The 15970-nt window shown below is 34.0% G+C and overlaps 1 protein-coding gene across 2 annotated transcripts; it reads left to right on the forward strand.

The window, feature by feature from the left end:
* Positions 1-1198: 1198 nt before the first annotated feature.
* LOC117106670 (ubiquitin-like-conjugating enzyme ATG3) lies at positions 1199-14641 on the forward strand. Of its 2 annotated transcripts, none has more exons than XM_033248073.1 (9): positions 1199-1365; positions 4063-4225; positions 5408-5515; positions 6244-6447; positions 7102-7142; positions 7686-7847; positions 8868-8992; positions 10292-10360; positions 11466-14641. In XM_033248073.1, the coding sequence occupies exons 1-9, from the start codon at positions 1294-1296 to the stop codon at positions 11545-11547; spliced, it is 1026 nt and encodes a 341-aa protein (XP_033103964.1). In that variant the 5' UTR covers positions 1199-1293; the 3' UTR covers positions 11548-14641. The 2 variants fall into 2 exon arrangements, with proteins under 2 accessions (XP_033103964.1, XP_033103971.1); XM_033248080.1 differs by having other exon boundaries at positions 6319-6447.
* Positions 14642-15970: the final 1329 nt, after the last annotated feature.

The raw sequence follows: 15970 nt of genomic DNA on the forward strand, positions 1-15970 counted from the left end.
GGTGGATCAATGGGGAAGGGGTTTTGATCCTTTGACCTAATTCAACAAGGTATTAAACTCTGGAATCGTTCAAGAGGGCCTGGGTTATATAAAAAGTTACAAATGCTGGGTATTTCGGACTAAAATCGTACATAATTTATATTATAATTTACACTTGTCAGACTTTTAGAAATGCTATATATTTTTCAACGGCCAGTCACTACTCATGTCCAGTCACCAACACCACCACGATAAATTATGTCCCACGAGGTCTTTGGTATTTATCTAAGCCCGCTTGGGCAAGTACAATGCTTAGTGTGAGTACCTGCACAAATACATACAATTCGAGTATGCGTTTACTCTACTTTTATTTTACAGTTTCATAAAATTCAAACATTTAAATATTTTTTTGTATTACCTGTTACGTTATTAATGCATAAATCTAAATGTAAACCAAATTATCATTTTATACCATATAAATATTTTCATATTATAATGTTCTTTTCATTATTGCCAATTCCAAGCAAGATCAAAGGCTCAACGCATGTGAATAGCCACCGGAAAACAAATATGTCTTATTTTATTATGTTACGATACATTGCTTTGGGGTTTTTTTTATGTTCAGGTGAACTAGTATAGGTGTACTTTAATAAAATAAAATGAAATCCAATGTCTGCGTTTACTGGGAATCTGAGAAAGTTAACAAAACTAAAAAAACTAAAAAAAACAAACAAACAAACAAAACAAAAAAAAATAAAAAAATAAAAAATAATAAAAAAAAAATAAACTAAATATGTTGTGGTGTTATAAATAAATACATACATACAATACAGTATGTAGGCAAGGAGGTATAAAAATATACCTCCTTGATGTAGGCCTATATAGTATATACAATGACAATTGTATGTATAAACTATAAAATTTGACAAGAGGAAACACCAGTGGTTGATGAAACTAAAGATAATTCCTATTTCAATCGTTACCTTAAATTTTCAAACTTACTACCAGGGTTCGACAGGCCACAAATACATGACATATATCATAGTTTATTATTTCTCAGCTATTGTACATTCCCCTCAATTCGCTAAACACTTATGAATAATGCATAAGCCACGGTTGAAAAATGTAGCTCATAAATATGCATAGTGAACCTCGCTGTTGTGACCGCTCCTAAGAAGTGACAACCGAGCTCCCTCTCTCCCTCTGTTGACCTTTTCACTTCCGGATAACTGACCTTCGTCAAGAAGAAGAAGAAGGACTTTTTAGATTCTGATTGGGAATACAGTACACTCAATTCGATATTTCACCATAAAAATGCAAAGTGTAATCAACAATATCAAGGGTCACGCTCTTGGTGTTGCTGGACTCCTAACTCCAATTTTAAAGGTAATTATTTAACTATTTAAAACCTAGGCCTAGTTGGGCCCTTGGCTTGGTTGGCTAGACTAGAGGAGTAGGCCAGGCCAGGTAGTGGTGGTAGGTAGGCCTCCTACTAGTAGGGCTTAGGCCTAGCTAGGCAGGGTAGGTGCACCAGGCCTAGCCTAGCTACAGTAGCCTAGGCCTAGGTAGAACTAGCTGAACTGTGGTACAACAGGCTAGGCCTTTTGTAAACCAACCGGGTAAACAGACGATCGGTTCCTGCACGATCGGGCCCATTTCCAGACAATCTAGGCCTAGACCTTTCGGGGCCCATTTTCAGATTGGGGGTGCAGGACCGGTTCGGCCACGATGTATATGTACTGAATGCCATATAATGCAATATTTATACAAAATGTAGGTGGCAAATTTATTCAAATAATATATGAAATGAATTACTGAAAGTGAAAACTTGCAAAGCTAATTTTTACATAATTATTTTTTATAATTTACTAAAATGCTTTTTATTTCAACTTACCGGTATTTAATGATACTATCCATACAGAAAAAAGGTTATTAAATTTTTTCTTTATTAATTACTATTGTTATTATTATCGTTATTATCATTAAATTATGATATAACACTATTGAAAACATGGATTACTGATATTTTAGCATAAAAAGAAATAGGAATTCATATATTAAATTATTAGTATTACTATTACCAATACTTTTTTTTATAAGAACACATTTTATAAGAACACTGAGACTGAAATTGAACAAGAACAAATTAAGGCTGAGGTAAAATGTCAAATGAGTTTTTTATTTTTGAAAAATAGAAAACCAACAAATTCAACTTCAACTTTAATTTATTTAACTTTGTTCAAACACACAATTCAACAGTACTGTATAACTATTATAGGGAAAACCAAGTAGCCAGACCAACAGAAAGTGAATAAACTCCGTAAACGTTGGTCCCGCAGAGAAGAACCCTCAACAATACCCACTTAACTACAAAACAAATTACCATAAAATCATCATAAACAAAAACATCAAGTGAACTGTAGAAAATAATTTTTACAGGAGAACTTTTAAATGAATAAGAAGAACTACAGCTAGTAACTGAATCTGGCAATCCATTTAAAATCTTATCCATGGAGGAAAGCACTTTCCTCCATGGTAATACCATGGAGGAATAATTTACATGGAAATACCCTAATACAATATTACACACTGTAAAATAATAATTTTATGTAATGTTTGAAAAGTGTGCGAAAATATGAAATGAGAACATTTGTAAGAATGAAATGGGCAAAAAAAAAACAAACATTGAGCCTGGGAAGGAATTGGTTCTTACCTATCAGCCTTCAAGTGCTATCTTTTTGCACTGTTGAGTATTATTGGAATAACTACTTCCTAAAAAATTTTAATGTATTATAAATTAAAATGTATAATTGAAATTATATATGAGAAGATGTAATGGGGTGAAAGTTGGGAGGAAAAAGTCTGAAGATTTGTCGGGGGAGGGGCAACACTCCTCGGGAAAATTCGACGGGGGAAGAAAGATAAAGGTAAAGGTAGGAGAATAACCCATAACTTGCAGCGTCATTGTGCTGAATTGCGTATGGGCATGGTCCATGACTATCTAGCAGCCGTAAAGTGGCGCTTCATGGTAGATACATGTTCACATCATTCCACAACAACAGGGCTGAAATGAACCATAACATAGGGGTAACTCCCTACTCTTCCGAAAGATACAATGGGTTCTTTAAAGCCGGCTACTCAAGCGTGCAAAGGCGACGCGACGAAGAACGCATGCAAAGATAAATAGTAATTAAATTAAAATTTTAATACATTTAAAAACTGTAACTCTTTCTTACATTTGAACATCATTATTCTGTGATTATGAATAGTCTACACTAGACTGTCACATGCTATCTAATGATATGTTATAAAATATTAAATTATGGAAGAAAAAAAAGCATGTTATAAAATTGACAAAACATTGCGATCATATTACAGTTAGATTACCATGAAATTTCTTCCCTAGGGATTTCCAGAATGAAATAAATATTGACAACACAATATGAAACATACCAATATTAAATTTTGTATAAAAATATTCAATAAATGTTTAATAGAAACCTGATGAAAACTGACTGCAACATCAAAATTAATATTTAATACAGTCTGTTTACTTTTATCACTAGAAAATTCATTAGTAGGATGTTTTTTTTTTATATAGCATTGCAACCTTGAAAACTATTAATGATAATAATATTTGAACTTTCAAATTATTTGCTGTTAAATGTAAAGGTCATTGTTAAACTGGTCACATTTTTTAAAGCCAAGAATGGTTCAACTTTCTAAATGCCAAGCATACTGTACTACAGTATGGCGAGTTGAATGACTGGTGGTTGACAGGGATGCTGCAACCTACAGCCATACAGTAATATCAGCACTTTTTCGAGCAGCACGCTTGCCTATGGCTTTGGTAGTTCAACAAGTATTCTCGGATAAGGACTATAAAACAGAGGAGAGTAGCTGGTACCAGTTTACCCAGTAGCTCAGACACAAAGTGACCCTTAGGAGGGCAGGAAGTTACTGTACGAGCTGGTCGATGCCACAATCAGAGAGGTCTGAAAAGATAGAAGAACTGCTTTTTGTTGAGTAAGGTAATGGTGGATAATTTAAAGTGAAGTATTAAACATTGCTTTTGTGTTCTAGGAGTCAAAGTTTAAAGAAACAGGAGTTTTGACCCCAGAGGAGTTTGAAGCAGCTGGAGACCATATTGTGCATCACTGTCCAACATGGAAGTGGTCAGCGGGAGATCCAAGCAAATCTAAACCATATTTACCAAAAGACAAACAGTTTCTCGTCACAAAAAATGGTAAGATTAAAATTGATAAATTGTTATCATATTAACTACTTACTATAAGCAACCAATAAATAATGATTTAAAATAATAATATAGTAATATTTGTTGTTTTTTTTTGGTTAAATAAAATTTGTCAATTTACAGATTACATTCATGCTTCAAGGTATTTTTATACCTTGTTTAGCAAACCTGCCGCCCACCAATAATGATGATTTTGAATAAAAATAAAAATTTAATTTAGGCCAATTAGCACACCCACCGCCAAAAAGAATGGAAATTTCAGAAAAAAATAAAATTTTATCTTTCATTTTTATTACGTTCGCTGCTCCCTTGAAATCTCCAAAAATAGGATATGTATATTTCTTCCTAATTTTATAAATATAAAACATTTAACTATCCCATTACTACACTGATTACGTTCACCAATAAAATTTAATTTTTATTTTCTCCTCCGTCTGGATTTTTGGGAAAAACTATTGGCCAAATAAGAAAACAAAATTTTATATTTATTTTTTTCTCCACCCTCCTCTGACGTTCTTTAAATAAATTAGTTCGCGAAACAAGGTATAAAAAAGGTCTTGCCTTAGGTGTGCATAATGGTAAAGCAAACAACCTGCTGAAAATCAAACTACGCAACTGCTGATATCTGGGGTCTTTGTGGGATCTTTGTCAAAAATCACACATGTAGATTATCATTATGAATATGCATACTGTATGTAAACTGTCCAACCATAGCCCTTAAATAAGTGTTACATTCAATCCTTTTCCTACAAGGTGTGGCTTTTTTCGGTCCCTGCAAAATTTTGTTCTGAAACCTTAATTTATTTTTACTTGTGACTTTTTACAATTTACCCTCCAATTTGAGACCCCTCTATATGTGAGACCACTTTTTCAAAGTACCAATTAAAACGATCTTCAATCTTTGAACACAAAACTGACCCTCAAATTGGAGGCGAACTGTGAGACCACCCCACATTGGATGGGAAATTTTATATGACGAAGCTATGTGTCCATACATCAGCAGCTGCACAACTGCAACTACTGTTGGAAAGAACAGCTAACAGTTGACTACTAAAACAACATATGTGATTCCTGAAAATCTAGCTTCTGTATGTACCAGCTCTTTTTTCAGCTCATTGAGGCCTTTTGCATTACTTAAAAGAGTATTAATATAATTTTGTTTTCCTCCCCAAGTGCCTTGCCATAAGCGATGTAAACAGATGGAATACCAAGAAGACTATGAAGCTATCATAGAGGTAGATGATGGTGATGGTGGCTGGGTGGATACTCATCACAATGCAGGTAGAGTATGATAAAAGTTCTTGGTGGTGATAATGGCGGCTGGGTGAACCAGGCCAGAGGAATACGTTGGTTGCACAGGAATCTGCTAAGTTAAATTAACTAAATAGTAAGTGATGCTCCCTAAGAGGCTGGAAAGATGAGGAATTAAAGCAGGGGTTCTCAACTGGCGGCCTGCGGCCATCTCCAGCCTGCGAGTGCGTGTTATGCAGCCTGCTAGAACAAGCCGAAAATAATATTTTCCCTTAGGCTTGAGAATAGATTTCTAACCTTGATAATTTTGGATTCTGTTTTGCCGACTAGGCCTGTATATTGCCCCACAAATCGTAGCAATGTATTCAATCAAATTGGATGAACTTTTGCAGCAAAGAAAAGAAATTTTAACATGCCAGTTTTTGTCCAAGGGTAACTTTCTTAGGTCGAGATGCCCTAGCTGTATTAGGCATTGAGCATCTAGCGGCTCGTTCTCACTTCTATGAAGCTTGGATGCCGCTACGAGCTAAAGTACACCGCTTGCCCTGGCCCTTCAAGTTTATTCAATGAACAATTTTGGCCCCTGTTGTGATATAGTTGAGAACCCCCTGAATTAATGGTTTGCAAACAGTGAAGTCTGTAGTTCCATTCTGTAATTTTCCATTTCTGCTTATTTTGGATGTAAAGAACTAAAATAATGTTAATGCATTTTAAAAAACACTGTATTGATTTGAATTATTACACATTACTTGCTTCAGGCGTTTCCATGCCTGTATCAGACTTGGAACCACAACACTGTATTGATTTGAATTATTACACATTACTTGCTTCAGGCGTTTCCATGCCTGTATCAGACTTGGAACCACAACAAAAAGAAATTGCATCATCCTTACCAAGCACAGAGATTCAAAGTAATAATGATGATGACTTTGACGATGATGAAGAGGCTGCAGATATGGACGGTATGTATGATGGTGTACACGGGTGGGTTTAGGAAGGGGAACTAAGGGCACTCCTCCTCCCCCCCCCCCCAGTTTGTATTTTTTTTATCAGAAAAAGATACAAAAAGGCACTTACAAATACTAAATGTTACATTATTTTGTAGCAGCATGTACTCAACACGAAATAATACTATTATTGGATACATATTTATCTGTATTATTATATTATATCTAGACCTATATGGAAATGGTTTCCCCTCATTTCAGTCACATGAGATGGTATTGGGAGGGGGTGGTGTTCGCAAGTCTCCAGCAAGCAGTTAGATATCTCCCTAGAAGTTACCCGTCTTCCACAAATTCAGGACATTTGCATGATTTTTTTACTTTGTATTATCAATATTATTCCCAGATGTCATCTTGTGTTTGGTATTACCATGTGTAGCAAAATATAATTAGATGTATAAGTGGCACCTTCCAACTATATTGGTCATTGGACGCCCATAGTGGTCATTATTGGTGGCGTATCTAGTCTTGAAATATGGGGTCTGGGGGGGAGGCGCTAGCTAACAAAATATGGTGATGTGAGGTGATATTTAACTACTTGAACATCCCTAGATATGCTACTGGTCATTATGAACATAATTATAGAACCATGATTATCATTATTTATTTCAGAATATGTTGGTAGTGGAAAGTTGGAAGATGACGACGATGATGTAAGTTTACCTGCATCATGTAAAATAATCCTTAATTGGGCAAGAGAAAAAGAGGAATAATCTAAAAGAAAAATATATTTAAAGTTGTTTTAAGCTTTAAATTGAAAATGACCATGACAAGTGTTGTCCTCACCAATTTTCCGGCAGTTAAAATAATAATACTAATCCTAATGGTTTCATTTGAAGCTGCATTCAGATCAGATCCAAACCGCGTATCCATGCACTAAACGCCAGCATCCTTATTCTTACATACTGATTCAATTTTCTGAGCTGTCCAGTAAGCCTTCCGATTCGTAAATTTGGCAGCAGCAGATCCAGAATTTTTTAAACAGGGAGGCACAACATTTTCATAAGTAATTAGCGCTTATTTCAATGCATAATATTGATTTGCATTGAAATTTTTTAATTAGTGGCAAAATGTGGGGCACATTCCCCTGTGCCCTCTACTGGAATGCAGCTTAACTCTCAAATTTCTGATTTAAAGTCCGTGAAAACTGATTAGTGTTATCTCTTATTAATTGATTTATGTAACTTTAATTAAAGGCAACTTTGGATGCGAATGCAGCAAGTGGTAATACAGCATCTAGTGAGGGCGCTATTGGTGGCAATGATAATGGTATTCTTCAGACGAGGACGTACGACTTAAACATCACTTATGACAAATATTACCAAACACCAAGACTTTGGTTATATGGTTATGATGAGGTACTGTATTGGATATTAAAGTGATCTTTTTCTATCAGGGGTGGATTTAGGGTGGTGGGGGGGGGGGGCAAGCCGGCTTTGGCTCCCACCATTTCGGAAAGTATAAAGAAGAAAAGAGAAAGAAAAAGAATTTATTGATCACAAAAAATGCCTCAGAAATTATTACCCTAGGGAATGCCCCCAGGGTATTGTGATCTTCTTGATTAGACCCCCTTTTGGGGGCATCAGTCCCCGTTTCTGACATCTCTGGATCCGCCCCTGTTTGTGGTCAATAAATTACTTTTTCCCAATGGGTAAACAATTAAAGTGACAGACAAATGTCACTTTATAGTCAATGTGGAATTGTACTAACCACATGGTAATTTTGTGATGGTAGTATATCCACCCAGAGCAGGTCATTTTGGACCCTCAAAACATACAAAGGCAAACAAAAAGTACATTACTGTCAATTTCTTTGAATTTTGAATAACAAAAAATAATTACATTTTTTTACACTGTCGTTACAACAAACTTATTGATATCAAAATTGTTATTGGTAAAGTACTGTTTAAAAGTCCATTGCACTGATTGGCTATGAATTGGTTAATTATTATCTGTCAGCCTCACAAATGATTTTGAAATTTACCATTAATAATAGGCAGTGTTTATTTAGCCTGTAGTATGCCAATTCATCTACAAAGCATTTTCATGATGATTAATGAGGCTGCACTCCAACCCTCACTTCAAGGATAAGCTAATTCAAATTTTAGCCTGCAGAATAAACACTTTAATATACAGTATGTAAATATATAAAGTCCATATGTTTTCTGTATGTTTTTTGTCTGTTTTTTGCCTTCTCTTGTTTTTTTTTACTTGTTTATGACATTTTATATTTTAGTGTATATGTATTGAATTATAGGAACCTGTTCAAGTTGCATGCAATCTGGCCTTTTACCACAAGACACAATTTTTTAGAATATTGTTTTTGAATTGAAAGTGAGTAAAACTAAATATAATGTTTCCTATTTTCACATATTCTAGAATCGTAAACCACTTACAGTCGAACAAATGTATGAAGATATCAGTCAAGATCATGCCAAGAAAACTGTAACCATGGAAACTCATCCACATTTACCACAGACAATGTGTTCTGTACATCCATGCAGGTATGAGGGAGCCAACTGACATAAAAATAATCAGAACTAATAAGAAACTGCATATGCATTAAATTTATTTCAGTTATTGTGTCACATAATATATTAACAGCCCTCTTGCCAGGATTTTTTTCAAGAGTGTTGGAATTTCAGAAAATGTCCTCAAAATTTAAAGGATGGTGCGCAAAATTTTAAAGGGTGGATACATTTTCGGTCGGACACGACGGTATAACCCGTGTCCCACAATTTAAATTTCATTTACTCGATACAAACAATATATGCACATTTAAATTATGAAGAAACGGAAACAATTCATCAAAACTAGTACCTACAAGATGGAATCTGTTATATATACTGTATATATATATACACAAAGATGCAATGGGGCTAAATATTTACGATATTTACGACGATTAATTACTGTTAGTAGTCAGTAAAACTTTCACTAAAGGCGAAGGTTTAGCATTACCGTTTTTTTTTTTTTTGGAATACCCAGAAATCCATGTAAATTCAATTAATAGGCCTAAATTTTGTTTTATCATTTTAAGCGTGGTGCAGTCTTGGCTTATTTTGCCAAAGCGTGGCGGTCATTTCGTTGTATTGCCCAAGCGTGGTAGTTCCGCCACGCTAAGTAGAGCTGGCGAGACCCCTGTATTAAATACATATTCAAAATACAAATAAACTTACAATAAATACAATAAAGGAGATTGTATTGCCAGTAGCAAAATCAAGAACAATTCACGTACAATACATTCATTAAATATTATAAAATGGGGCTTTTTATAGTATTAAAATTCACTAAGATTTAGTTTCTGTACATAAAATTCAATAATAAATGCCACTTTAAGAAGTGAAAAACAAACATTAAAATATTCAGCAAAAAAATATGTAAGTAAATTGCCAAATTTAATACAAATAAATAAATGAATAAAATACAGTTTGTTGTCACAAACATGTATTCTAAGGTAAAGTCTGCTGAACAGTTTATAACTAATCTAACATCAAAGTTTACTGGATCACCAGGCAAAGTTCACTGTATGAACAGAAGCCTGTGGTTTCCAGTAAAGGTTATTTTAAAAGTGCAGACCACATGTTTTAGTTTTAAACTTTTGTAGTACAGTATTATGTACAATTCAATAAACTTAACATTATTGATATTTGTTTAACATTTACTGGTACTTCATTCATCTTGAAACTGACGCAGAAGTGAGATTACACAACAACCCCCCACAATTTCAATAATCATAAACATTATTTATACAATATTTGTTTAACATTTGCTGATGCTTTGTTTTGTCTTGTATGACACAGACATGCAGATGTGATGAAGAAGATTATTCACACTGTAGCTGACGGAGGAGGAGAGCTCGGAGTTCATTTGTATCCTTCTGATATTTTTATATTTATTGTATATCTCACATGCTGGTTTCCCTGTATACTTAAACATATATTGTCCCTTGCTAATGTCAAAAATCATAAAAAAAATGAGTTTGAAATAAACTTGCTCCTTTTGCAATAACATACATATTATTAACTTAGAAATTATTGAATATAAAAAATGTGTACCCTGATTTTTAAACCAACAAATTATAATAAAAATAATAAAAAAACTTCCAATGACTGGAAGTGTTTCTATTATTTGCTGTAAACTGATAGGTAGACATTTTTTAAAAACACTCATTTCTATGTTCAAGTTGATATCTTTTATGTAACTTCAAAATGGGCAAGTTAATTTCGAAAAATGTTTTTATGATTTTTTTTAGTCTTTCACTAAGCAAAACCCCATGTAAGCAAATACTCATAAGCATTATTAAAGATACATTAATTAATGGATCTTTCTGAAGTGTCAATCAAACTTAACAACTGGCCAATCAGAGCAAGGTATACGTGTGACTCGCAAGCTCACATGTTGCCCCACAAACTTGCATGTCTGCGTTGTTTTTACACTGTCATTTTGTGGGACCTTAGCAACAATGTCCAAGGGGCGGGGCTTAGTGAAAAGGTCAATTCCATGCTCAAAAAGGTCAATCCCCATGCTCAAACACAAACCTTCCCATGATAAAAGGCTTTATAATTATTACATATAATAATTTCTGCTGTTATTGCCATTGTCATCATTTTTTTTAATTGTTATTAGTGGTGTTATTGTTGTTATTATTTTATTTTTATTATTATAATTGATGTCAAAGTGTCATCTTTACTAAATACATTTTCCACTATAGCCAATTCATGTTGCCACTATGGGAAAACAAACGAGAATTACTAACTCAAAATTTCAGGTTTTCCTTTTCTCATGATTATATGCAAGTGTACAGTGAAAAAAAAATATATGACCCATGGAGTAATGCATTTGTTGAGTTAGCATGGAATGATCTTGCATTATATCTGTTGATTATATGGTGCAATTCAGCCTTAGTTTGATAAAATAAAGAAAATAAATTTAAATCACAATATTTTCATATAATCCTTAACATTGAATTTCTAGATATCTTTTGATTTTCTTAAAGTTTGTTCAAGCAGTGATTCCTACCATAGAATATGATTATACACGACACTTCACAATGTAGGTAGGCAGTATGGATCCTGAAGCGATCGACTCTCGATGTTGCCAATTTCAATTATACTTCCCGATCCCAAAATGGTGGCTATGGCACTTTGTGCATTCCCTTAATCATTTAAAATGCTGGATTCATTCTTGACAGTAAGATTAATAATGAAATATATATAAGCAAAGAGTATAGAACTGCAAGTGGTCTGACTCTCGGGCTTTCGTTGGAATGCAATCCTATCTCAAAAAGTACTACCACTATTATAACTAGAGGGCGTCCTTCAAAAGAACGTAAAAGGCATTCGTATCAATTTTGTGCTGCATGTATAGAATGCTTGTTCGACTTTCAAACTATTCATATTTGAATAGAGCGCCCCCTATCTCATTGTAGTACTTTTTTTCGTGCATACGTTTCATTGCGTGCATACAAAATCAGGGCAGTCGGACCTTTTTTTGCAATTCTCTACTCTTTGATATAATAGGGGCCCAAGTCTCCGGCAAGCAGCAGGAGTCTTCCGGATTATCTCTATGGCCTCCCACACTATATCACAACCGGGAAAAAATCACCTGGAAAATAGCCCATTTCTTGCAAATACATTAAATATGCATGTTTTTAATACTGTATTACACGTTTCTTACTATTTGGCTCACGGAAGTCAGTGTCGATTGGTATCACCATACTCATCAAAATAAATTTAGATGTGCTAAGAAAGCTTGTTTAAACAACAGGGGCTGATCCAGTAGGGGGTCCCCCCATGAACAAATCTCCCAGAAATTACTTTTCCAACTTGGGACTCCTGCAGTAAGCACTATAATAGTACTTGTGTGTTCAAGGGTTTTGTGGCTAAATCCAGTTTCAAGTAATATGTGTCTGAAAAATGTAAAACTGGAGTTATGTATATATGGGATGCTCCAGCTTTCAAAGGTTCTATTAACATTTCACAAAGTTATGCAAACTGATAATGTTCATGAATAACATTTGTTTAAATGCAATTTTGATGGTGTTATAGTATGAGGACCACATTATTAAAGTCATATATAGAATAGATATCTGTTGTACTTTTGTGCTTAGCCAAAATTTAATAAAATAAAATACAATAAAATAAGTTACATTATATATCTATTCATTATTCTGATATGAAATTCATGGCATAATTGTGACCAGAGCTGGCAAAACCGGCCATTTGTAGAATACAATCCTAAATTGAGTCTTCAGTGTTTTTAGATTCTGCATGAATTCGTACTTAAAACAGTGTTTATTTGATGGGAATTGGTTGAATATTAGCAAAGTTATGAGTATTTACTTCATTGGATATCAGCCATGTAGGTTTTGAGAAAACAGCTTCCAAATATTCCAAAATCAATAGTTTATTGTCAAAATTTGTATTTTCAAAAATAAACTTAATAAACTTTTCAGTTAAATTTAGTGATTGATATTTTGCAGAAATGTTCTTCAGTGTATCTGCTTTTACAAAATGCAAAAACCTAAAAATTTTCAAAATTCTCATCTCAAATCTTTTGAGTACTTTATTATAAATTGCGGCAAATGGCGGGGTTTTGCCAGAGCTGTCACAATTAATGGAATATCAAATATTGAATTGAACAGTGACATAAAACAAAAACAATAAGTTTGGGCAGCTTTGGTTTTAGTAATTAAATATGCACACAAGGCTGTCATTTTCTATACAGATTTAAGGGTTCATAATTGGGCAGAGTTGTTAAATATTTTTATTTCAGAATTGGAAAACATGAAAATGCATTAAATAATTGATCTATGTATCTAATCTAGGCTGTTAGCTTGAATTTCAAAACTCTGATATAGAGAGGTTATTATATTACAGATTGCAAACTTTTTTTTCATTTTCTTTAAAATTACTTTCAAACATAGCAATTTGTTATCATATCATATTTTTTAGTAATCGTGTAGTGTATCAGTTTTAAAATGTAACCTAATAAGGATATTAGTATCCTTACATGATTATCTCATGTATTCATATTATTTCAACTTATTCTGTTAATTAATTTATGTTTATTTACAAATTTGTAATACTTTCAAGTTTAACTGTGAACAACATGTCTTCCTCAAAGAATATTATTAATATATTGTTTATCATAAGTATCTATTATCTTAGTGTGTATGACTGAAACATATATTTCTTTAATTAATTTGTATGGGATTTGTATCATACATAGCATAATGGTCTATGTATTGTCACAGCCCCATCCATCCTATTCATTGTATATTTACGTGATTGAATACAGTACACCATGTCTATACACACGTACACCTTTTCCAATGTAGTTCTAGCATATATATTCAGGGGGAAATCAGGGTTCTCACAGTCTTCTTACAGTCTACAGTGGGACCACCAGGCCCAAGTCACTCCTGGCAGTAGAGAAAGTGGGAAATTTTGTACCACTTTAAAAGCTGTTCTGAATACTTTTAGAATGTATTATGCCAAAAAATTAACCCAATAGGAAGGGGACATAGCCTATTACATGGTGTATTTATAACCCTGCCTCCCGGCTGGCTCTTTAACTACACTGATGTATATTATAGAGTAATTTTCACAAGCATGCACTAATGACCAGTAACTGGTGTAGACCTATGAACACAGATTCTTGTGTCCTCTGATTTATGTACACTGGTGCATAGTAATGTTGACCTATCGCTGGTGTCTACATATGCATAGCCTTACATCTGTGCACTAATTTTAATTTGTACACTGTGATTTCTTCTAATCTAAACATATGTACACTGATATAGACTAGTGCATGGTGATGTTGGCTGCTGTCAACTGGGGTATACTGGTTTTCAAAATATTGGAATATATTTAAATTAAGATTAAGTGCAATTATGTGTAGATGATATGATGTTGTAAATGATGTTCGAAGTAAAAGCACTTGATTTAAACAATTTCGCTTGAGTATTTAAAAGCACATTCCTCTAAAGCAATTAAGCAAGTTTCTGAATAATATGGTTAATGCATAGCACAGTTCAAGTAATGGTACACCTATCATCTATTGTATTTAAAATAAAAGAACCCATTTAAAATATACTGATTTTGAGAAATCCAATAAACAGTAGGTGAAGTTCCTACAAATATTGTTATTACAGTGGTTGTGCTTGTAACGTTAACAACCTACCAAAGCTGTTGCGGCTACCTTAGTGAGGTGTGGTTAATGCGGCCGAGTGTACAGTTACTGCATTTTGGTTGCAGTTACTGCAGCAGTAACAGTCCTGCAGCATTTTCGGCTTTCAAATTTGTTGAGGTCATCAAGGGTGGATTGCAGTGCTGTGTAATCTCTTCATTCTGATACATTTGTCATAATTACTGTAACTTGAGAAGCACAACTGGGAAATTCAGTTACGTTGAAACCAATAAACTGCTTGAGAGTGTAAGGGATGATGTGTACGGAACCATGGAGGTATTATTGAGAAGGAGATCACTCGGCAACAGTTCCCTTTGATGCGACAAACCCATGTGTTCCCCACTTTTGCATCGCGCGCGGGCGTATTACCCTATAATTCACTTTTTTTTTTCGTTAGCAACAACATGCATTTATACGCTTCCAGCAGAGCAGTTGTGCAATAAAGCGTTTGATTTTAACCCATTAAATATCTTTATAATGGACAGTGTTCCACTGATTAGATTTTTTCGGACTTTTAATATGATGTTATTTGTATATTTCAGGAACGGATTCTGTAAAATATTCATGTTAAAATTATTTCTGTGTTCATTATAATTTTGTCTAAATATTGATTAGTTCGACTATAAAGCTAAGTGAGCGTAAAACTGAAAAATACTCAGATTTTGGATTGATTTTTCGAATAGTTAACCCTAAAATGACTTAGTTTATTATAATCCTCAATCATTTATTAATTAATATCTGTTAAAATTAGAATTAGCGAATTTTGGCCAATTTATGGAAATTGAAGTTGAAATATGCTATACTTTTAAAGGTCATGTAAATGTTCCATTAAATTCGAAACTTTTTTTGGTTGAAAAAATTAATATGTTTGATATTTTATGAGAGATAAATGCGTCAGCTTCAAAATGGAAACGATTGCGCAGCCATAGTGATTGACTGTATGTAGTGCGCATCGAAAAGAGAAGGTGCTCTCCATTTCGCCATGTTAAATTTTTTGGTAAACTATGCCTGCTGAAAATTTGATGGCGGGGAACACATGGGACTTCAAAGGCATCGCGCAAACGTTCTTCACGCGCTGCGGCAGCTTTGATCTTGGTTCATTTGCATAGCGCTGCGTGCGCGTAGCTTTTTCGAGTGATCTCCTTCTCAATAATACCTCCATGACAGAACTAAGCATCATTTTGGAGGAGGTCTGTATTCAGAAGGTGTTGTATGATTTGGCCTAACCCCAATTTCAAACACATCCCTCTCTGATAACCAAACCACACTTCCCCACCCCCACCCCCAAA

This window comes from Anneissia japonica, unplaced genomic scaffold (genome assembly GCF_011630105.1).
Source record: "Anneissia japonica isolate Jap-2015-1 unplaced genomic scaffold, ASM1163010v1 scaffold142_len1259957_cov175, whole genome shotgun sequence".
Taxonomy (NCBI): domain Eukaryota; kingdom Metazoa; phylum Echinodermata; class Crinoidea; order Comatulida; family Comatulidae; genus Anneissia; species Anneissia japonica.